The sequence below is a fragment of the Orcinus orca genome, chromosome 18 (assembly GCF_937001465.1).
Source record: "Orcinus orca chromosome 18, mOrcOrc1.1, whole genome shotgun sequence".
NCBI lineage: Eukaryota > Metazoa > Chordata > Mammalia > Artiodactyla > Delphinidae > Orcinus > Orcinus orca.
This window is the reverse complement of record NC_064576.1, coordinates 871,139-893,811: the sequence shown is the minus strand read 5'-3', so window position 1 is coordinate 893,811 and position 22,673 is coordinate 871,139. Positions and strand designations below refer to the sequence as shown.

The window sequence follows — 22,673 nt, the reverse complement described above, 5'->3', positions numbered from 1 at the left end:
GGAAACAGGACATCGAAAGGCACCGACAGGGTCTGGTGCTGTGGTTACGCAAGCCTTGAGATTTTTAAAGTGAACAGAGGAGAACGACAGCCCACGTGGGCCTAATGTCTGGGTTTGTCCTCTGCGCCCTTGGACCATGGGAAGCACAGGGCTGGAGAAACCGCCCTGTCTCCTGGCCTGTCTCTGTTTCAGCACCTCTGCGATGCTGCTGTCCGTGCAGCTGGAGAAGTAAATTCCCAGTGGAAGGCAGAAACCCCACCCTTCCTGGGCCCCTGGCACCAGCAGCCTCGGGGCTGGAGGCTGACCGCAGGGAGGGGGGCAGCCCTGGACGGTGTCCTGTGGAAGCGGGATGCTCACCCGTCCTCTAGCCGGGTCAGGCGAAGGGCACGTTTCTTCTGTTTCTCAGAACACGCTCATTAAACGCAAACTTTGGGGGCTTCCCTGGTGGCGCAGTGGTTGAGAGTCCGCCTGCCGATGCGGGGGGCGCGGGTTCGTGCCCCGGTCCGGGAGGATCCCACAGGCCGCGGAGCGGCTGGCCCGTGAGCCGTGGCCGCTGCGCCTGCGCGTCCGGAGCCTGTGCTCCGCAGCGGGAGGGGCCGCAGCGGCGAGAGGCCTGCGAACCGCAAAAAAAAGAAAAAAAGCAACCCTTGGCTCTTGTACTTGTGTCTTGAGCCTGAGCAGCCGCTGATACTTCCAGCAGCGCCTTGTTGGGTTGGGGGAGGGGCTTTCTTTCCCGGAGTGGGCGGCGGGGGGGGGGGGGGGGGCATCACGGCCACTGGCGGCAAACGTGAGGCAGACACACCGGCCTTTTCTGTTCCTTCTGGAGGCTTGAAATCACGATCGGCCTGCTCGTGTCGGAAATTCTCTGAGTAGAATTTAAAAAAAAAGAGGACAAAAGAGGGTTTGGGGTTTTGTTTTATTTTTAGCTAGGGAAATTTCTCTTCCTACTTTTAAGGTCAAAACTAGACTGAAGCCACCAGAAGCCTAGCCCCGGGTCTGACCGCGCTTGGCGTCTGGGTATGTGCGTGCGCTCGGCCCAGCATCTCTCGTCTGTCTTCACCCTCCCGAGCACCTGCCTGGCCTGGGTTTCTTGGGGAGACGCAGCAGGACCCAAGGACCAGGGCCGAGGGCTGAGGTCCTGCTGGAGGAGACGGTGTGGGTTGTGGCTCCCTTGTCTCTTGTCACCAGGAAGGTCCCTCATCATAGGGTCACGCAAATGGGTTTAATAAAACGTTACAGGGATCTGAAGACATGCCTGGAAAAGTGACACGAAGACTCGTGTGGGTAACGGATAAAACAGACAAGGTACTGACCGAAGGCAGTGTTGATAAAGACAAAGGGACGTGCCTTTGGGAGCCCAGTGGCATTGTAGGTTTTGGTGGGAAGAGGAGGCGACGGGAGGAAACGCCACCTGTCCTTGTTAGTATGGGGTTGGTGGAGCCCCAGAGGGTTTGGGACCTGAACTGTGTGTCCCCTGCCCCATGGCAGCCCCTTTCCCCCTGGAATGATGGTCGAGCTGTGGTTCTCATGTAGGCGGCCCATTGGAGCCCCTCCCTGGGACCGCTGGCAGTGGTGGGCTTGTGCACGGTGCTGGGCGTGGGCTGGCATCGCGCGGCCAGGTGGCCAGGGAGGGGCTTCAGGGAGGGGCACGAAGGGGGAGATGTGGGAACAGGAGGGTCATCCAGAGTAGCTGGGCGGCCTTTCCCGTGTGTCCAGGTGGCCTCCTCCCCGGGCTAACAAGGGTTTGCCCGTGGGGTGCGGCTGGAAGCAGGACAAGGCACCTGAGTGGAGAAAGCATCTGAGCAGCTGCCATGGGACCCCCAAGCAGAACGTATCCAGGCTGAATGATTTACATCTGTGTGCTTAAGGGAGGGGCCCAGCCAGGTACTAAGCCAATGAGCCATAAACATGCCAGAAACCTGAGTACAGAAAGCAGTCGTCTGTGATCACCTGCTGGCGGTGCCCATCTACCCAGCAGGTGATTTCACATGGCTTCTGTTTGAAATATAGTCATTAGCTGTCTCTTTAAATCCAAGATTGCCTCCCAAGACTTGGTCTGAGTTTCTTAACCACATTTTCGCTGGAGGAGTAAGACTCGAATGTTTGTCCTGGCACTCGGATGGCATTCTTTACCTGGAGGGCTGGAGGTGTTCCCAGCGCAGGGGGCAGTGGCTCTGAACGTTTGCCAGTTCAGTGGATTCGACTGTGACATTGAAACCAGGAGAACCAGGGGCTTTTCTGTCCTTGAAACGAGAGCCCAAATGCCAAGGGGAAAACTAGGTTTTTCTTTTCCTTAAGCAGCGGAAGTAAGTGATGTTTTTGCTTGTGCCACGCGTTATTCCATTTCGGCGTTATGAAAGCACGCTGCTGCTTTAACTGCACGTTGACACAGTAGAAATTCACTGGAGAAGAATGACTTGAATTCTAAGTAACCTGCATCCGTTTCAGAATAAACACTGCTGCAGGCTGTGTCTGGTGATTTGGGTTTTGTTCAAAGAAACACGGCTGATGTCTTTGGCTGCCTGAGCTGCGTTTCCTTTTAAAACCGTTTTTCGCTCTGCAGACTCATGTTCGGCTGTTGGAGCTTCGTCCTGTGCAAGGAGACTGGAGGTGACAGTGGTCCTCCCGCGCGAGGGCCCAGTGAGGCCAAAGAGGAAGAAAGTGACCCTCGGGTCGATGTGTCTGACGTCATCAGGCTCGTTCAAAACCAGCCAGGGGGGACGCCCACACCCGCAGGTAGGGCCGCCTTACACCTTTGGGTCCTGATCGTGCCTCTGGTCCTCCCGGGGGGACCGACGTGTTTTAGATCTGGGGGAACAGTGCGGCGGGGGCGGGCCCAGGCTGGGTCCCGGGGCTGCCCCTGCCCTCGTGTGGGTGAGATGTCACCCTGCACGTTTGCCCGTTTGGCATCCTGGCGGTCGACCCGCTGAGGCTGGCTCCGGTGGGACCACGGGACGCACCTGTCTGGGCTTCAGACGGAGCACGGTGCTCCCCCAGGGCACGGTTCCCCATCTTCGCTTCAGCTTAGGACCACGCACGCCATTGTTTGGATTTGGGGTCTTGTCAGACTGAGGTGGTGCCGGGCTTGCACTGGTCACCACAGCCGTGGCCCAGGCCCACGGGACACACTGGGCGGTGCCCACCCGCCCTCGTCGGAGCTCGGCCTGACCCCCGGTCCAGGCCCGGGCCACGTTTCTTCCTGTTCCTGGCCGTCCCGAGCCCTCTCCCCACACCTCTTAGTGGAGGGACGTCGCTCCTGTTCTTACTTTGGCCTGTGTTTAGTCATTTGTTGCCATTCCTTCCCAAACTGACTCCCAAAGTAGTTTTTGCTGGACGAGGGACGCGCGCGCACGGCCACCCGCGGCCCGGTGGTAACCTGCTGGTGAGCGCGCTGGCCTGGGCCGTACGTCCCCCTGGGGCTGGGCCAGGGCCAAAAGCCAGAGACTCATCCGGGGACTTGGGTAACGGTTCTTCCGGCTCTGCCGCTGGAGCTTCCTCGGCCCCAGGCTGGTCCCGTGGCGGCTTGGACGGCTGGGGCTCAGGGCAGTGCTGCCGTCCTGAGACTGCGCTGAGTCCCCGGGTCGCTGGCTCACGGCTGTGTCCTGGGCTCCGTCCTGCTGCGGGCGTATGGGGTATGAAGTCTGCTTGTGTCAGAACTTAAGTCTTTGAAATCAGTTGTTAGATTTTTATTGTGGTAAAACGTACATAACATGAAATTGGCCACTTCAACTACTTTTAAGTGTGCGGTTCAGTGGCATCAAGTACATTCACACTGTTGTGCAACCGTCACCGCTGTCCGTCTCTGAACTTTCTCATCTTCCCAAACTGAAGCTCTGTCCCCGTGAAACGCTCCCTGCCCTCCCCTCCCCCAGCGTGGGCCCCACTGTCCACTTTCTGTCTCCGTGAATCTGACTCCTTCAAAGACCTCGTGTCCATGGAGTCAGACAGCGTCTGTCTCCTTGTGGCTTATTCCAGCCAGCGCGGGGTCCTGGAGGCCCCTCTGTGCTGTGTCCCGGGTCGGGGCTTCACTCCTCAGAGCTGAGGCCTGCTCCCTCGTGGGGATGGGCCACACTGTTTATCCACTGTCTGCTGAGACACTCGGGTGGCTTCCATCTTTTGGCCGCTGTGAACAGCATTGCCGTGAACAAGGTACACGGATGTCTGCCCGAGGCCCTGCTTCCCCTTCTTTGGGTGCATCCCCAGAAGTGGGATTGCGGGTCATGAAAGCGTTCGCCGGTTTTGAAACCAGAAGGGAAGCTGGTTTCCTCCTGTCGAACTGGGTGACGGTGAGGTGAAGGGCTGATCTGTCTGGCCCAACTCCCAGACTCCACATCAGCAGACACTCGTCCTGGAGAAGGTCAGGGGGGCTGGGCCGGGCCAGACTCCGCATCAGCAGACACTCGTCCTGGAGAAGGTCGGGGGGGCTGGGCCGGGCTGCGTGAGCACCGGTGAGCTCGATGTGGCAAGGGGGCCTTCCCGCTCCCGCCTCCCCGTCCACACAAGGCCTTCGTGTCCACACGCAGGTCCCCGCGAGCTCCTGCTGCCGCCCGTGCCTCGGAACCGGTGGGTGATGGGTCTCCCTGGCTGCGCACGCGCCGCGTACAGAGGACGGTGGGCCCACAGCCGCGGCCGGCGTGGCCCCGTTCCTCACAAGCAGGCTGCGGGGCACGAGGATGCATTTGTCTGGAAATGTTTGCTCGTGTTTCCAAATGCCTGCTGTCATCGTAGAGCCTGAGTTTCGGGGCAGGAAGGGGAGCTGAGAACGCGTAGCAGTTTCCCTGTCACAGCAGCGGCGAAGGGGCAGGACCCCACCACCATCGCCGCGCACGTTTCCTTTTTAGAAAGTTCTGTCTGTCCCGATTGGCTAATAGTGTCTTTAGTGATGCCAGATGCCACCTCCAATATTCGTTGAATTGTGAAGTTGCTGTTGTTTGGGTCAGAAACCTTAGCATGTCGGTAATTGCTGGCAGCTGAACCCAACACCTTAGTGCGTCTACGGTGTGAGATCCTTCAGGATTCTGGGGAGGGGGCTCCTGAGGAGGGGGTCGGAGGAGACTCGGGGAGGGGCCCTGGGCCATGCACATTTCTGGGGAGGGAGGTTTGCAGAAACAATTCGCTTGGGCTGAAAATGCATTTCAGAAAAGGGGAAAACGACCACAGGAAAGTGATGCTTGGAGAGAAATTGGCTTCCTGTCTGTCCCCCGTGTTTCTGGTCTGGGTGGTGGTTGCAGTTTAAGGAGAACGAGTGACTTTCCATGATCGCGGCCCTCTCGGGGGTCGAGCTGTGCAGAATTGGGTGGACGTCGCGCTCGCGGTTTCCTGGTTCGTGTCTCCCGAAGCTCATTCTGTCTCTCGGGACCGTCCGTCCTTTCCTGGGAGCCTCGTGGTGTTGCTGACCCTCCCGACCGAGCCAAGAGCACCGGCCCGGTCAGTCTGTTCTTTGTGGTTTTGTGTGTCTCGAGGGGGACGTTCTCAAAAGACATGCGCTGTTGGTGGAAACGGAGCTCCTGGTGTAACTTCTGGTGATTCACTTCTCATTTTTAACCTTTCCTGATCCCTTGGTCTTTATTTGGACTTTTTATATTAGCCAGGCAGCTAGAAGGAGTTCCTTTTTGTTTCAGGAGCTGTGTTTTAGAGAACACAGCACCATTCAGGAATTTATAAATACTTGGGACTAGCTGGTGTGTTGCAGGTTGACGCTGGGAGCAGATTGACCATCTTCTTACGGCAGCTGCCGGGGCGCCAGGGCCGGGTGAGGCAGCCGGGGGATGGGGCAGGTCTCAGAGTAGAAGGGCCCCGAGCAGCCCCGAGCTGATCAACCCCCCGGCCACCTTGCAAAGCTCTGGGGACTCCAGGGGAGTCCTCTGTCCCCCAGCGTCTCCTGCATGCTCTTCTCAGGGAACTGACGTGGTGTGTCTCATCTTCACTTAGCACGGACAGGCTGCATCACCTAGAACGAGGAGTGATGGCTGAGCGGCTGGAGGAGTTGCTCACAGGCCTGAGGATGCCTGGGGAGCCCTCAGCCCAGAGCCTGGCCCTCAGGACCCATCTCTGGCAGCCAGCGCAGCATGCCCAGTAGCAGCGGCGAGTCTGTTAATGTTTCATCAGAAACTTAGCGGGTTTTCTGTTTGACTGTGCGCTTTATAACACATGCCATATGACCGAGGTGACCAACGGGCCACACCCTCCTCTGAGTATGACCATGTCTCCTAGCCAGGAGGGTGTCTGAGGGACCAGCCTTTGCGCCCTTTGACCAGGTCCCACCGCCCAGAAATTCCTCCTCCCCTGGCCTCGCCCTGTGAATCCTGCCTGTCTGTCCAGGACTGGCAAACACCCCACCTGTTCCAAGAAGCAGTGCTCCCGGCGTCCCGCCCATCATCCTCCCCCTGGGGCTGCGCCTGCAACCCCATGACCCCATGACCCCGCAGAGCGAGCGCTGCTCCTGTCTGGGCTCTGCATCAAATCAACATGACGATTAACCGCGAAGAACTAGAAAAAAAAATTGCTGCAAAGATACAGCCTTTCTATACGTGGCTCTCCTACAAGGCAGGATCAGCAGGACAGACGTCTTAACAGAAACGAAAGCTTTAGGGATGACACAGCAGCACGAGGACAAGAAACACTGTCCTGGGAATAAACGGAAACGAGAAATGTCGATTTCCACCGGGGATCTCCTTTGTCTCTATCGTTATGGACAAAAATTTGAAACCCACTGCTGGTAAGAATGCCTGTCCTTATAGCTGACCTGGAAATCAGGTTGATGGTGTGGATAAAAATCTTCAAGCGTTTTGTTTTCAATCAGCAATCTCCACTTCTAGAATGCAAACTAAGGAATGAATTAAAAATTGTCATGAAGATTCATAAACAAAGATGTTCACCGGAGTCATTATTTATGACGATGGATATTTTGGGAAAAGCAAAATCACAGGATTGGGGGAGGCAAAGTCATTTAGTTGTCCGGTGATAACTGTCGCATGTCTTATGCTCTAAGAAGTGACGCAGCCGATTATGAAACGATACACTGCGACGGCAATTTGTGAGCACAGAGCGTGTGTAGTTTTGATGAAAGACCTACCATGAGTGCCCCAGTGTATTTTTCTCATGCATTCGCAGTTGTTTCTTTCCTCTGTTTTTCCGCATCAGGAAGCCTTACCGTCTCTGAGATACTCGTTTCCCAAAGCAGGACGTGAGCCTGGACCCTGTCGGGCCCATCCCACGCTGACCCTGTTCCCGGAAGCATATGCCCACACGGGCGCTGTTTCCACAGGAACTGTCCCCACTGCGTGGTCCCTTTGGGAGGCGCCCAGCTTCTCCCGAGGGCAGGAGGGCACAGAGCAGCTTTGAAGGGAGGTCTGGTGGGAGAATTTTCCTGGGGGAGAAGCTGGGTATGAACAGAGCCGCGGAAAGGGGGGCTAGGCAAGCCCCCCCACGCTCCCACCTCCCAACCCCCTCCATTGGGTCACACCGTGGGCACAGCTTGGGAAGGGGCCAGGCCTCCTCCCCCATGGCGCCCCCCACCCTGGTCCAGACGCTCCAGAATAGACAAGTCAAGAATAAATAAAAATAAGTTCATCAGATGCCTCTTTGGCGTCTGTGGAGATGGTCGTAACGTTCTTATTAACAGATGACGTTAGGAGACAGCGCAGGCGTGAATTTTACCATATTTAGTCCTCTGTGTTCCAGGCATAAACCCCAGCCAGTCGTGACAGCATTCCTTTAATGTGACGCTGGAGTCTATTTAATACCACTTTTTTCTTTCTTTATAGTTTGATCTTTGCATGCAATATGTTCCAGAAATCTTTCCTTGTCAGTTCGCTTAGGTTGACCTCAGTTTGTATTTCAGGTGTGACGTACTCTAAGTACCAATCTGATGATTCTGTTTTTAGAAATAGATTCTAATCTTGAGAACAGTTATAGGTGAACAGACGCGTCGTGAAGGTGGCACAGGGCTCCCACGCGCCTCACGCTCAGCTTCCACTGTTAGTGACATCTTACATTTTTATCGTGTGTTTGTTACAATTGATGAGCCAATGTTGACATATTGTTATTAAATAAAGTCCTTACTTTATTCAGATTGCCTTGGTGTTTACCTACTGTCCTTGTTCTGTTAGAGGGTCCCATCCTGACACCACATGACACTTAGTCACCAGGTCTCCGGTCTCCTCAGGGTCCTCTCGGCTGTGACGGCCGCTCAGACTCACCTTGTTTGGTGACCTCGATGGCTTTGAGGGGGACCATTCTGTAGGACGGCCCTCGGCTGGGATCCGTCTGATGTCCTTCTCCTGGTTAGGCTGGGGCGGGGGGTTGGGAGGAACAGCCCAGAGGCAGAAGTGCCCTTGGCATCACCAGGACTCACCCCGGAGGGTGTTGGCCCTGGTCACCTGGCCAAGGTGTGACTGTCAGGCTCCCCGTGGCACAGGTTCCCCCCTTCGCGGCCCGTGCTTTTGGAACCAGGCTGCTCTGTGCAGCCCATCCCGCAGGACGGGCTGTGAGACTGCTGTCTTCAGGGGTTTCATTAATTTTGCTGCCGTCCATTGCTGCTTGTCTCTATTTCCCGAGCTTTATTTCTCCTTTAAGAATCTTCCGAGCTCCTTCCTGATGCATTTATTTTTCGCTCAGTCTCAGAGCATTAATGCAAGGACTCTATTGATCTTTCCTGCCCCCCAACTCCCCGTTGCTCAGCGGGCACCTCCGTCCCCACACCCCTCGCTTCCTGGCACCGACTGGGCAGAACCAGAGCCTGGTGTCTCCATCCGTCCGCCTAGTTCCTCTCGTACTTGGGTGAGTGAGGATGGGCGTCGTGTGCCAGCAGGGTCTCCACAGAGCTGAACCGAGGGTACCAGCGGGCGGATCGTTTGAGTTTCACTTCTCAGCCTTGAGCCTCGGTGAGCCGAAGCCCTCGGGGAGGCTGCTGGGTCTGCAGACTGTCCAGGCCTGCTCCCTCCCCAGCCCAGTGCCTGTCCCCACTCTCTCCTGTGGGTGACCCTGAGCCCACCCCCCACGGGACTGAATCCCTCGCAGGGGTGCCTTCCCGCCAGTGCCACCCTTCCACCTGCACCACACGCCTGCCTTCCTGGCTGTCGCTGCCTGGACCTTTCCCCTTCACCTGAGCCCCACCTGACCACACCTGTGTCCCACCTGTGTCCCACCTGTGTCCCACCTGAGCCCCACCTGAGCCCCGCCTGAGCCCCGCCTGTGTCCCCCTGTGCCCCACCTGTGCCCCACCTGTTCCCACCTGAGCCCCACCTGTGCCCACCTGTGCCCACCTGAGCCCCACCTGTGCCCTACCTGAGTCCCGTCCGAGCCCCGGTGCCCTCTTCCTCCCTCCAACGTCGCTCTAGCTCCCCCTTGTCCTCCCTGCGTCTCTGGGTCTTCATTCTCTCCAGACCCACATCAGTTCAGAGGTGCTGTAGTGTCTCCCGCCCGAGAGCCTGCCCGCCGTCTGCACCCAGCCCCTCGGTACGCTCGCAGTGCTGTGGCTGTGGGTACCATCCACGTCGGGATGCCCGGGTCGCCCTGAGCCCCACCTCTAGCTGCCTCCACAGCATCTCCGCCTGCAGGCCTTGCGTGCTCCACACCTGCTGCACCCTCCGGCTTCTCCATCAGTCCCTGCCCTGCAGCCCCTGGAACCTCCTCTGGGGTCTCTGGGCTGACCCTTGTCATCGTGGACCCAATGTCTCTGTGCTGTTCACTCGCTTATTCTCTCTCCATGTGCGTAGAGATGATTTGATTGATTCAGGTTCATCTAGAATATATGAAATCCTACAACAGGACTTTTAGTCTTTACTCATTTTCCCACCAGGTAAGGGTTTGCAATTTTTATATTAAAATGCCATTTGGGGGGAGTTCCCTGGTGGTCCAGTGGTTAGCATGCTGCACTTTCACTGCCGAGAGCCCGGGTTCAATCCCTGAATAGGGAACCAGATCCCACAAGCTGTGCAGCACGGCCAAAAATAAGTAAAATAAAATAAAATGCCATTTTCATGCCAAAAATGTGCGGAGCCGTGGTTTTGCTTTGGAAGAAAATGCTTTGAAACAATAGAAAGCGTATAAGCGACGAGTGCTTACGGTAATTCTCGTCATGCGTTTGTCCTCCCTGCGGACTGTACTTGTGGTCTTGTTCAGCTGCTTTAAAATCCGACCTGGACCTTTAGCCAGGCAGCCTTTTCAGTGACTCTCTGAAAACAGCATTCACTTATTTCATTGGCACCGTCTGCAGCTCTGAAAGGCAATTTTTTATTTATTGAATTAAGGAGACCGTGAAATGTGTTCGAGATGCAATATTCCATTTCTCCATGCTTTGAAGGACCCAACAACTGGTCTGATTTCTCTGTGTAATTTCTCCTCCTTCAGATATCAAGCTTTGGCTGAATTAAGCATCCTGAGTCATTTACTGTCCTTCTCTTCGTAAATAAACAGACCTGCCAAGCAGTCTGACGCCTCTTCAGGCAACGCCATGTCTCCTAGTGTCTGACAGCTCTTGTGAGCTTTGCCACCTCTCTTGACCTGTGCCCTGTGCAGCTGGGATCTTTTCTGTTTTCTGAGGTTAGAAGCGGGAAGGCGATCGCGACACCTGGAGAGTTAGGCGGTTAAGAGAAAGGGGGATGTGGCCAGGAATCCCAGGTGGCCTCCTCACCTGCAGAGGGAAGAGCTCGGATTTGTGCATCGGGAAGTGGGAAGAGGGATCTGGGTCTTCAGGACTCGGTTCTGAGGTCATCTGATGGAAGTACATTTTCTTTCTTGTGTTGGCACAAACACGGAAGAAAGCTTGACCCGGCAAGCAGCTGTGCAGCCCACGCGTGGGTGTCGCCTCCTGCACATGTGTGTGGTCAGTTATGGACACTCACGGGCACACGTGTCTCTTGGGCGGAGCTGGATCCCTGGGGTGTGGTTAACAGGACCCAGCAGCCTGGCTGCAGAGTCGGGACTGGTGTCCGCAGACAGAGATGTCGGGACAAGCGGGGAGCTGATGGATACCCTGGGTACAGACAGCTGTTAACCAGGGAGCAGCCTCACACCTGGGGGCAGGGGGACAGGGCCCTGGCTGGCCTGGGCTTTTGAGGAGGGACAGAATTCAGTGGGTGGAGGGAAAGAAGAGCCCCCCTCCCGCCCCGGCGGAGGGACGCGGCGCCTTGCGCTGCTCATCTGCTCTGACAGATAAAGTGGGTAGAAACGGGGATTACCGCGTGGTGGGCGTTCACCTCGAAGCAGATGTTGGGAGACAGGAAGGGAGGGTTACACGGGGGGCGGGGAGGAGAGAGGTGCCCTCGCAGTAAAGTAGATAAAGAAAAGCTGCTCTGAGGTCTGAGGACACTTAGACCTGATGACAGTTTCTAGGCAATGCTGGGAGCAGGGACCTCGCTAAAGGCCGCTGAAGGCGAGGGACGGGCAGACTCCAGTCTGTGGGAAGCCTTACGTGACCCACGAAAACGTTGCGGAGAAGCAAGAATTGGAGGAGAACCTGCAGGTCCGAAGAGCCGCCGGGAAGTAGCGGCCAATCCAGTGTGTGAGCTGCACCGTGCAGGTCCCAATTCTGACACACCCACTGGGCTCAGTAAACAGAGAAACGACATTTAAACTAAGAGCTGTTAACCGCGTCGTGGCCACGCAGCTGTCGATTGTCTCGTGTTTGTGTTTAGATGGTGGTGGCTGGTCTCCTTAGATCACATGGGGGCAGGGGCGGTGCGGCGGTTGGCGGGATGAGGGAGGCGCAGGGCGGGTCGGGCGCAGACACCCGCAGTCCTTACCCTGTGCCGCTGCTTCTGTGCACATTTGAAGTTTCTTCTCTGGGTGGAAAATCCCCTGTAACGTAACTTGCGTGGTAGAGACCCCCGACTCGAGGCCACGACTGTGGGTCATCACAGTCGGGGCTGGTTCTCTGCCGGATCGCATCCCTGGGGACCAGCGGAGAGCAGGCTTCTTTCCGTCCAGCCGGGCCCACAGTTACTAGACCTGAATGCAGAGGAACGGTTTTCGCTTTTTAAATAAATCTGGTGCGTTTTTCCTCCTTAAAAAAAAGCCATGATTGGGCTTCCCTAGTGGCGCAGTGGTTGAGAGTCCGCCTGCCGATGCAGGGGACGTGGGTTCGCGCCCCGGTCCGGGAAGATCCCACATGCCGCGGAGCAGCTGGGCCCGTGAGCCATGGCCGCTGAGCCTGCGCGTCCGGAGCCTGTGCTCCGCAACGGGAGAGGCCACAGCAGTGAGGGGCCGCATACCGCAAAAAAAAAGCCATGACAGCTCTGCTCCAGAGCGCGTTCTCAGCCGCAGCAGCAGGCACGTGGGGCGGCCCCGTCTGCCTGTTGCTTGCGTGCGTGTGGGACCAGGAGCTGCAGGTGCGTGGGCGTGGCTTTGGCACAGGGACGGGGCAGGCGTTGGAATGAGCCAGGAAGCTTCATGGCCCTGCCCCGAGGCGGGGTGGACGAGAGTCACCCTCAGGAAGAGGAGGGCTGCTGCCCCGAGTGACACCCCACCCCGGGAGTGTCCCCGACAGCTCCTGGCTCCGGGGCGCCGTCTGAGGTTGGTGCCAGGGACACAGTCAGAGACGGTAGCTGGCCTTTGCGAGACTGACTCCGGGCCACCAGCGCCTGGAAGGACTCGCCCGGCCCCTGGACTCAGGTGCCAGCAGAGGCCGGGCTGGCCATGGCCGTGGGCCGTTCGCCTTCAGGTTTGCTGTGCGTCCCCCTGTGGGCTTAACCTTTGCCACAGACGGCGGCCAGGCCCTGCTCAAGCCGAGGGGTGAGCTCTGGAGTCACGGCGGCCCGTCCCGTCCCCCCGAGGGCACTGGCTCCAGTGGGGAGTCGGGGGTGGGACACGGACAGCAGGAAAAGCCTGCTCTTAGGGTGTTAGCAGAGTCACTGCAGGAGGCAGCGGGAGCTGATCCGAAGCTCGTCCCCAGGTTAACTCTTCAACCCCCGCGGAGCCTAGGAAGCAGGCAGGGTTCATCTTGGCCTCACGGCCACACGTACCGCTCAGAATCTGCAGGGACGGGCCTCTGTGGCCTGTGGGATTCGTCCCTTTCCTGGAGTCCCTTTCCTCAGGGGCCCTGTTTCCTGGCGTCCTTTCCGCTGGACGTTGATGCGTGATTCAGAGCCGGAGGAGCCCGTCGGGATGAGTGAGGCGAGGGGTGCAGGATGCCGCGGTCGCTTTGAAGACACTGGACAGTTTCTTCCAAAATTCTTACCACGTGATCCAGCGACCGCTCTCCTGTGTGTTTACCCAGACGAGCTGAAAACTTACACCCACGCGAAGCTGCACGTGGATGTTTGTGGCAGCTTATTCAGAGCAGCCCGGGTGCCCTTCAGCAGGTGACGGATGAACAAACTGTGGTCCATCGGCCGATGGTTCCGTTCAGGGCTGAGAGGAAATGAGCAGAGAGGATCTTAGGGCAGGTGAAACCATTCTGCACGGCTGTGGTGGTAGAGGCAGGACATCACGGACCTGTCAACACCCAGAGAACTTTACAGCACAAAGGGTGAACTCAATGCATGCGAAGGAAACCAACCATTGAGGGGTCAGGGGTCTCAGGAAGCACACAGACGTGACAAGTGTGCGGTCAGTAAGGGGCGGGTGCCGTGCCGACGTGAGTGGCCTGGGGAGGGAGGGGGTCTGTACACAAGGGCCAAGGGACCCTGGGGTTGGTTAGTGCCTTCCTCCCTGTTAGTAACAGTTAGCAATTAGGCGGGAATGTTTGCCTGTTTGAAGTGTGGTGTTGAAGGACCTCTTCTCCTGTCTTTAGTTTTGAGGATGGCGTGAGCAGGACGTGTGTCCTCAGTCCCGGACCAGTGACCCTCTGGGTGCAGGAATGTCATGTGTGGGAGGGGTCCCGGGGGCTGGCGCTGAGACACACGGACCGTCTCACACCGCTGGGACCCGGCTGCCCTGGCATCCCCAGCGCTGGCCCCCCAGAGACTTCTAAACACCACCCCCGTTATGAACAGGCCGACCTTCCCGTGGGCCCCGGGCCGCTCCCCGAATTCTCAGTTCAGACGCGTTGATGGGCCTTTTGAAAGTGAGACCAGTTTCCTGGCCCTGGACACGTCAGTGATAGGGTTCGTGTTTCCCAACAATAAACACTTCGGAAGATGTGACAGGATCACATCACAAGGTCTAAGTTCAGCAAGGGGATGCCTCGTGTGCCCCCCAAATTCATGTGTCAGAGTCCTGACCCCCAGCACCTCAAAATGTGACCTTATTTGGGAAAAGGGTTGTTGCAGATGTAACTAGGTAAGATGAGGCCTTACTAGAATGGGGCGGTCCTGATCCAACGTGACTGGTGTCCTTATAAAATTGGGAAATTGAGACACACACAGGGAGAAGAGACACACACAGGGAGAAGAGACACGCACAGGGAGAAGAGACACACACAGGGAGAAGAGACACGCACAGGGAGAGACACACACAGGGAGAGAGACACACAGGGAGAGAGACACACACAGGGAGAAGAGACACACACAGGGAGAAGCCATGTGAAGGTGACGGCGGGGATCGGAGTCATGCTTCTACCAGGCAAGGATGCCAGGAACCACCAGAGGCTGGGAGAGAGCCCGGGACAGACCCTCCCTCATGGCCTCAGAAGGAGCCAGTCTGCCGGCACCTTGACCTTGGACTCCTGGCTGGAGACTCTGAGAGAACAGATCCCTGTCATTTAAGCCGCCCGTCCGGGGAACTCTGTTACAGTGGCCCCAGGACACTCAGCTTTCCTGCTGGCCATCTGCCATTTAATGCAGTTACCAAGCTTTTGGTGAAAGCCTGATTCAGTGCTGGTTATTTGGAAGAATATGTTTTGGGGGTCGAAGTGAAGGAATCAATAAGGCGGTGTGTGATTTATTCGCTGGTGGCAGAAAATTCGTGGACGCTTTGTCAGAAAAGATTTTCCTTAATCTGAAAACAATCTGAATGTTTTGCTGGAAAACATTTGCGATTCAGCTGCTCTGGGAGCTTATTTCTTAGATGCCTTTCTGCAAAGCACGGATTGTAAATACTAAGGCCTCGTGCAGGACGATGGTTACACCTCGAGGTTACTGCTTCTCTAAAGTGAATCCTTTAAAACTCCAGTTTAAAAATTATCTCATGGAGTCAGAGAAAGAGAACACAGAGGAAAAGTACCGGGTGGTGGACTTCCTCTTTGTTTGGGAGGAAGGTGAGTGTCTTCCTGACACCCCGTTGGACAGTCTTCGGGAGGCGAAGGCGGTGGCTGTGAGTTTGTAAGCCCAGGAGCCTCGCACCTGCTGTGGGGCCCTGACGGCAGATCCAGGAACGGAAGCTCGGGTGACTGGGAGGAAAGGGGCCTTTGTTTCATTGGAAAGCGGAACAGGCACTTTGAAACTTGACCACATTCCTGACCTCAGCCCATCCTCGTGTCCACCGTTTAGTATGAAATGTCCACGTTTTCTGTGGCTTATACAACAGCTGGGCCACGTGTTGCACAGACTGACTGGCCGTCCGGAGCACCGCAGAGGCAGGTGTGGGAGGACCGCGGCGGGGGTCTCCCTGGAGGGCGGCGGCCGGATTGGGGGCTGGGGAGGCTGCCCCAGGCCCCTCGTGCACAAGGACAGGAGGAGGGACAGCACAGAAACGGCACAAAATGTCAGCAGCCGCAGCTCTCAAGGGAGGAAAATCAAGCACGTGGAAGAAAGAAAAATGTCACCTTTGAGTTTCAATTTCCAGATGCATCTGTGAACTTCACCGAACAGCAGATAAGGAATTTGTTTTACGCTCTGGGGAAAGTAAGGCCAAACCCCGTCCTTGTCATTTGAGGGCCGCACCTTGGAGCCAGGTGGGAGGAGCAGAAACAGGTCAGCTGGGCCCACAGGGCTCTCGCAGCCTCGGCGGCTCAGGGATTTGGGGCCGGACATCCTGCCGTGGGTCCACCCTGTGCCTTATGGGGTGTGGGCAGCACCCCGAGTTGTGATGACCGGAGATGCCTCCCGACGCTGTCCAGTACCCGGGTTAGGGGCAAAATCGCCGCCCTCTCTCCCCGACCCCTGCTCTGACGAGAGATGAAACTCCAGCACAGCTTTGCTCTCCAGTGCGGATGGCGCTGCTAGGTTGGGGGCTCCACGTCCAGAGACCCCCGGTCCTGAGCCCGCCCTGGAGGCCGCTTGGCGAGCTGCCGGCCGGGGTTGGGGGGCGGTTAGCGCCACAAGGCCGCTTCTCCACTGCAGCGGCTCTCCTTACGGGTCACCGCAGATAGCCCCCGCTCCGCCCGGCCCTCAAGCAAAGATCTCATCTGTCACTTTTTCACAGTAAGTGTTTTAAGTCCTTAGAAACATGTCGCCGCTTTTTCATGTAAATCTTGAGCTATTGTGTTTTTTCCAATAAGCCACTTGTAACCGGTTTATTTTGACACCCTTGCAAAGGCTTTCATAGCTCATTTTCCTGCGTGTCTGCGGACAGGAGTGTCCTTGGTGACTCTGACGCCCTGCCACCCGGCACGTGGAAGGTGCCAACATGTGAACGCAGGGACGCAGCGTCTCGCGGGCACCCGTGGTCAGCTGCGGGCGGAGATCCTGGCGTCCTGGAGGGCCCGGGCTCCGTTAAACGCTGACTTTGACTTTGAAACCTGTGTGCTAGTATCTGAACATGGAAACTGCAAAAATGCTGTCTGGTTTTGTGTAAAATACAGTGTTTCTGGGCTCAGATACATGTACCCAAATTTTACTGACAGAATGTCCCAGGGGTGCAGGGCATCGACAGTTGTCGACGCAGTGTTACCCCCACTCGGACACCCTGAGAATTCCAATTCCCCTGCCGCCTGGCGGGCCGGCCTGGCCCCGCTAGACCCCCTCGTGCCAGCAGGTGGCACTGCTGGGCCGGCCAAGGCTGGACCACCTTTCCTTCCACGTTTAGGGGTGAAATGTGTCCTAAGGATGTGACAGAATGATGGGGACGCTTTAGGCGAGTACAGTTTGGATGAGCGGGGAAGTGAGGCCTGCTCCTTGGAGAAGCCGAGGGGTCCCAGGAGGCCTGGAGCCACAGGCTTGTGCACCTGCCCAGGAGTCACGCAGGTGAGTTTATGCACAGGCGAGTTTACAGGCAGGCCGCCCTCCGGCTGGGGTGGCGCCCGGGCGAGCTCGGCGTTCTCTGAGTTTCTCCGCCAGCTTCTGGATTGTTGCAGGGAAAGTAGAAGAAACTGGCTTGTGAGCAGCTTGACAGCATCCAGGAGGGGCTGGTGTGTGTGAATGTCGATTGTCTGGTCCGCCATTCACTTCAATTTTCATAACAGCCTGTTTAGGCATAATTCGCATACACGCAGAGCTCGGAGATATCGTGGGTTCGGTTCCAGGCCAACCACGATAAAGCAGGTACCGCAATGAAGCGAGTCACGTGAATTTCTCGGTTTCCCGGTACCTGTAAAAGCTATGTTTGCACTGTACTGTAGTCTGTTAAGTGTGCAACAGCGTTACGTCTAAAAAACCAAAACCCGGCCTTCCCTGGTGGCGCAGTGGTTGAGAGTCCGCCTGCCGATGCAGGGGACGTGGGTTCGTGCCCCAGTCTGGGAAGATTCCCACATGCCGCGGAGCGGCTGGGCCCGTGAGCCATGGCCGCTGAGCCTGCGCGTCCGGAGCCTGTGCTCCGCAACGGGAGAGGCCACAGCAGTGAGAGGCCTGCGTACCGCAAAAAAAAAAAAAAACAAACAAACAATCTACCTACCTTAATTTAAAAATACTTTATTGCTAAAAAATGTCAGTTATCCTCTGACAGCCCAGGGTTGCCATAAACCTTCAATGTGTAAAAACTGCAGTATCTGCGAAGCACAATAAAACAAGGTGTGCCTGCACCATAAAATTTCACCCTTTTAAAATGTATAATTTGGTGGCTTTAAGTGTATTCACAGAGCTGGGCAGCCACCAGGCTCTAATTTTAGACCATTCCCCTGGCCCCAAAGAAGCCCACACACCAGCACTGCCTCCCCAGCCCGCTGCAGACCCCGGCAGCTGCTAACCCGCCTTCTGCCTCTGTGGGTTTGCCTGTGCTGGGTGTGTCTCACGTACCGGACTCAGTACGCGGCCTTTTGTGTCTGGCTTCTTTCCCTTAGCATGTTTTCGGGGGCATACGTGTTGTAGCGTGTCAGCGCTTCCTTCCTTTCCGCGGCTGGACCGTGCCCCCCGCCCCGTGTGGATGGACCTCCCTTCATGTCCGTCAGTCGATGGACACTGGGGTTCTCTCCACGTCTTGGCTGCTGTGAGCACTGATGCACTAGTGTCTGTGGGGCCCGGCTTTCCGTCCTCTTGGGCCGGACCTGGGATGGAGCTGCCGATCACGTCTCCCGCAGCGGCTGCCCCCCCCGCCCCGCTCCCATCCCCACCGGCTGTGTCACTGTGCATCGCCTCCCTTTCGGCCACCCACTGGGAGGGAGGTGGTACCTCCTGTGGCCTGACGTAGTTTTCCCTGATCACTGACGATGGTGAGCATCTTTCCATGAGTTTGAAGACCTTCTTCAGAGAATGGTGAATGCAGGTCATTTTCATTAGGGGCGTTTGTCTTCTTACTGTTAGTTGTGGAGGGCTCTGCGTTTTCCGGGTACAAGGCCCTGCACCCTCCCGTGTCCCTGGCTCTCACTCTGGGGCTCCCACCTGGTACGGCAGGTGTGCAGGCGAGTTGCTCGTGGCCAGGGGGCCCTTCTGTACACAGTGGGGCGCGCAGCAGGTCCGGCCTCCACCCACCCATGCTGACAACCAAAACCGTGCCCAGGGGCACGAGTCTCCCTGTGGGAAGTGCGACCTCACTAATGCGCTGACCCCTGAGGACCCAGAGGGCGCCGGGGCTGGCTTCCTGCCGGGGTGAATGGGCGTGGTCCCCGGGGCTGGGTGCACCTGGGCCCATGACACCCTGAGTGGAGCGCCTCAGAGCAGACTTTGTCTTGGAGAACGTGCCTTCCCGACGGGCAGGTTTCCAGGGTCCGGCACCCCAAACCATGTGTTTTTTGCTTCTCAGGCTGCAGCAGGGCCTGGGGAGAGGGAGGAAGGTCCTGTGGGCACCACGGGGGTATGGGGACCAGGGAATTGGGGGGTGGAGGGGCGAGTGGGCGGGACATGAGGGTAGGTCGCCATGCCCCCAGCTTGCGTCCTGTGGGATGGACCACATCACAGGGACGCCCCAGAGCCACCTGGGGTGACCACAGGGTGGACAGAGAGAGGGGGCTTTTAGGGCAGTGAAACCATCTTGCACGATACCATAATGGTGGGTACGTGACACCATGCATTTGTCCAAACTCAAAAACTGCCTGACGCAAAGAGCGAGCTCTGATGTAAACCGCAGATTTAGCTAATAACATAGAACATAGCAATACTGGTTCATCAGTCATAACGTGGGTACCACACCAGTGAGGGGGGATGTGTGGGGACTCCCTGTACCTCCTCTTCCGTGTTCTGCAAACCTCAAACTGCTTTCAAAGTTGAAGTCTTATTTCTAAGCGCTTGTCGTGGAAGGGGGTGATCCCACGTCACTGTCGTTGGGATCTTTTCCCACGAGGTGTGTTGGAAGCTGCGGTGACGGGTTTGCAGCCTCACCTCCTGCACCGTCTTCTTGACCGTGGGCCGTGCGCCCGCCCGGCTGAGCAGGAAGTGCCCGTGTGGGCAGAGAGTCAAAGCCTCATCTGCACGTGCGATGCGGTCTCATCTTGCGTACACGGGTGGTGGTGGAGCATGTCTGGCACGTTTATACACCCACTACCTGAGGTGGTCAAAACAGATAATTGGGCTGGTACCAGCGTCCTTCTTAGTCTTACAGAAACGAACCACAGGCAGGTGAATCAGTGACACCGTGGTTCACTGACACGGATATTAACCATGTTTTTAATTTTTTAAACCCAGGACTCCTCCTGTGACTTCCAGGTGGTTCCAGCCAGGTGGGAAAGTGAGGTTATTTCCTGCAGAACACCTGAGCTCACCCGAGGGCCAGCCTTCTCTATTTGGGGCATCATGTTTTGAGGGGATTTCTCTTATTTATTTATTTATTTATTTATTTATGTTTAACATCTTTATTGGAGTATAATTGCTTTACAATGGTGTGTTAGTTTCTGCTTTATAACAAAGTGAATCAGTTACACATATACATATGTTCCCGATATCTCTTCCCTCTTGCATCTCCCTCTTCGAAATGCTAACACTTTTCCGTTTGTATTTGTTGAAATTCCAGAGCTTTCCATGACGGATGCTAAAATTTAGTCACCTTTTCGCTTGGTCAGCTTTTCATTTGAAATGTCAGAATGTAAGCAGGCACATTTGCTACCCAGTGAAATTACTCTAACTAAAGCTAGCCAACATCCTTCAGCAGATATCCCTAAAGATCATTTTTCTTCCCTTTGCAATAAAAACGACAGTAACTCTAATCTCAAAATAAACAAAATAGATGCAGCTGTGACCCACAGAAGCATAATTACCAGCTGGATACCTTGTGAGCCGACAGATCACTAAACTTTAAACCTATGGGAATGCACGTGTTCTACCAAACAGGAAGGAAACAGACGAGAATGGCAGGTCACAGCTTCACTGCAGCCGCTGGAGGAAGAGGGCTGTGTCTGCCCCGACCCTCCTCGGATTTTGCTGTGAAAATGGGCTGGAGGTTCCCTCGAGGTCAGCGCCCCGCCCCCAGGTCAGGGCCTCCTCGAGGTCAGCGCCCCGCCCCCAGGTCAGGGCCGCCTCTTATGTGGGAAACTGAGAGGCAGCCCCCTTTGTTGTCTCAGGAGTTTTTCTGAATGAATTCACCCAGAGCCAGAGGGAGGTGTGTATCCAGAGCTCACTGGGTCAGAAGAGATGCTTGTGCTCTGATGTCACTTTAAACCTTAACCCATGAAAGACCACCGCACAGAAGATGGAGCAGACGGACTTTCCCCCGACGCTTCCACTCGGTAAACACGGGCCCCTGAACTTCACATGGGGCAGCCGGGATCCCAGGGCCCGAGGCGGGCACAGTGGCCCAGGCTGCGTGCTGGAGGAACCGGCACCCGGAAGCGCCACTGGGCGTAAACCCCAGAAAGCCCTGACCGAAGCCTGCTCTCTCCACCAAAGGACCAGGAGAGGAAGGACAGCAACTTCTGGACGATACCTGCCCCACCCCAGCCTGACATCACGGGAAGACTGTGCCCCTCTACCCACCAGGCCCCAGCGATGGCGGGGACGTAGACTCCCACTCTGAGAGGCTGCCTGAGGCTCCCCTGCCTCATTCGGTGGCGATGAGTCCCATCCCAGCGCTGGCACGTGAGGTCAGTGGAGGCCACGTGGGGAGCCTGGACGTCCCCCTGCCCTGGGACTCGGAGGAGGCTTGGTGGACCCAGGACTTTCACCACCACCCGGGCGACCAGCGAGACCCCCCCCACAGTGACAGTGGGGATGCTCAGGGAGCAGTGACAAGGACCCCAGACCCCCAGCCGGGAGGCGTCAGTGGGGACCCCTCAGCAGTGACAAGGACCCCAGACCCCCAGCTGGGAGGCGTCAGTGGGGACCCCTCAGCAGTGACAAGGAGCCCCCGACCTCTCACCCTCTGCCCCAGATGTCGAGTCTTGAGTGTCGCCGTTGGGGAACCTGGCCTCTACCCCTGCTTGGCAGTAAAGAGGCGGTGCCCTTACTTCCCCCCCATTGGAGCACCCAGAGGAAGTCCGCCAAAACGGCAGCTTTTTAACAAATACAGAGTTTCGTAACATAATGCAGAAATGTCCACGTGTCCTTCGAAAACTAACTCATATCAGGAACCAGGAAAGTCTCAGAACGAATGAAAAAAGACGAGGTGTCAACACAGAGATGGGAGAGACGGCAAGACCGTCCGACAAAGAGGTCAAAGCAGCCACCATAGAACGCTTCCCCGAGCGATTACAGACGTGCGTGAAAAGGGAAAACAAGAACTCTCAGCAAAGAAATAGAAGATGAAGAGAAGGAAGCGGGCATTTCATAAATTTCATAAATACTGTAATTGAAGCAAAAACATCCCAGTCAGTGGGCTCAGCAACAAAAGGGAGAGGACGGCAGAAAGAATCTATAAACTTGAAGAGAAAGCAGCAGGAATCACCCAACCATAAGGAAAATAAACTAAGGGAAAAAAAAGAACAGAGCCCTGGGGACCTGAGGGGATTCTAACGGAAGATCTGACCTTCCCGTCACTGGAGTCACAGGAGAGAAGACAAAGGAGGGGCTGAAACGTCCCTAAATAAAGGCTGAAAATGGCTCTACTTGGCAAAAGACACAAACGCAAATATTTAAGAAGTTAGTAGAACCCCAGTTAGAATAAATCCACCCGAACCACACCAAGACATATAGTTAAACTTCTGAACATTGAAGACAAACAAAGATTTCTTGAAAAGCGCAGACTACCACCATTCCCTTGATAGGAAACAGATAATCTGAACAGTCTGGAGCTGTTAGAGACGTTGAGTTCATAATTTAAAAACTCTCAGAAAGGAAACCTTCAGATCAAGATGGTTTCACTCAAGAGTTCTACCACACAGTAAAGAACGCCAGCTCTGCACGCCCTCTTCCTATTCACCTTACGAGGCCAGTGTTACGCTGATGCCCAAACCAGACAAAAACGAGAAGGAAAACTGTGGGCCGACAGCCCTCATGGATACAGACACAAAATCCACAACAAAGCATTAGCAATGGAGGGAAGCCACAAATAATAAGAATTACTCATTATGGCCAACGTGGGTTTAATCCAGGAGTGCAAGGCCGGATCAGTAT

At 56.1% G+C, this 22,673-nt stretch overlaps 1 protein-coding gene across 2 annotated transcripts in view; it reads left to right on the top strand.

Moving 5' to 3' along the window:
- MCF2L (MCF.2 cell line derived transforming sequence like) overlaps positions 1–22,673 on the top strand; it is a 124,106-nt gene that overhangs the window by 3,370 nt on the left and 98,063 nt on the right. For both annotated transcript variants that reach the window (XM_049701269.1, XM_033435010.2), the window contains exon 2: positions 2,564–2,736. In XM_049701269.1, coding sequence (XP_049557226.1) covers positions 2,568–2,736 — 169 coding nt within the window. In that variant the 5' untranslated portion in view covers positions 2,564–2,567. The remainder of the gene's footprint in view (positions 1–2,563; positions 2,737–22,673) is intronic.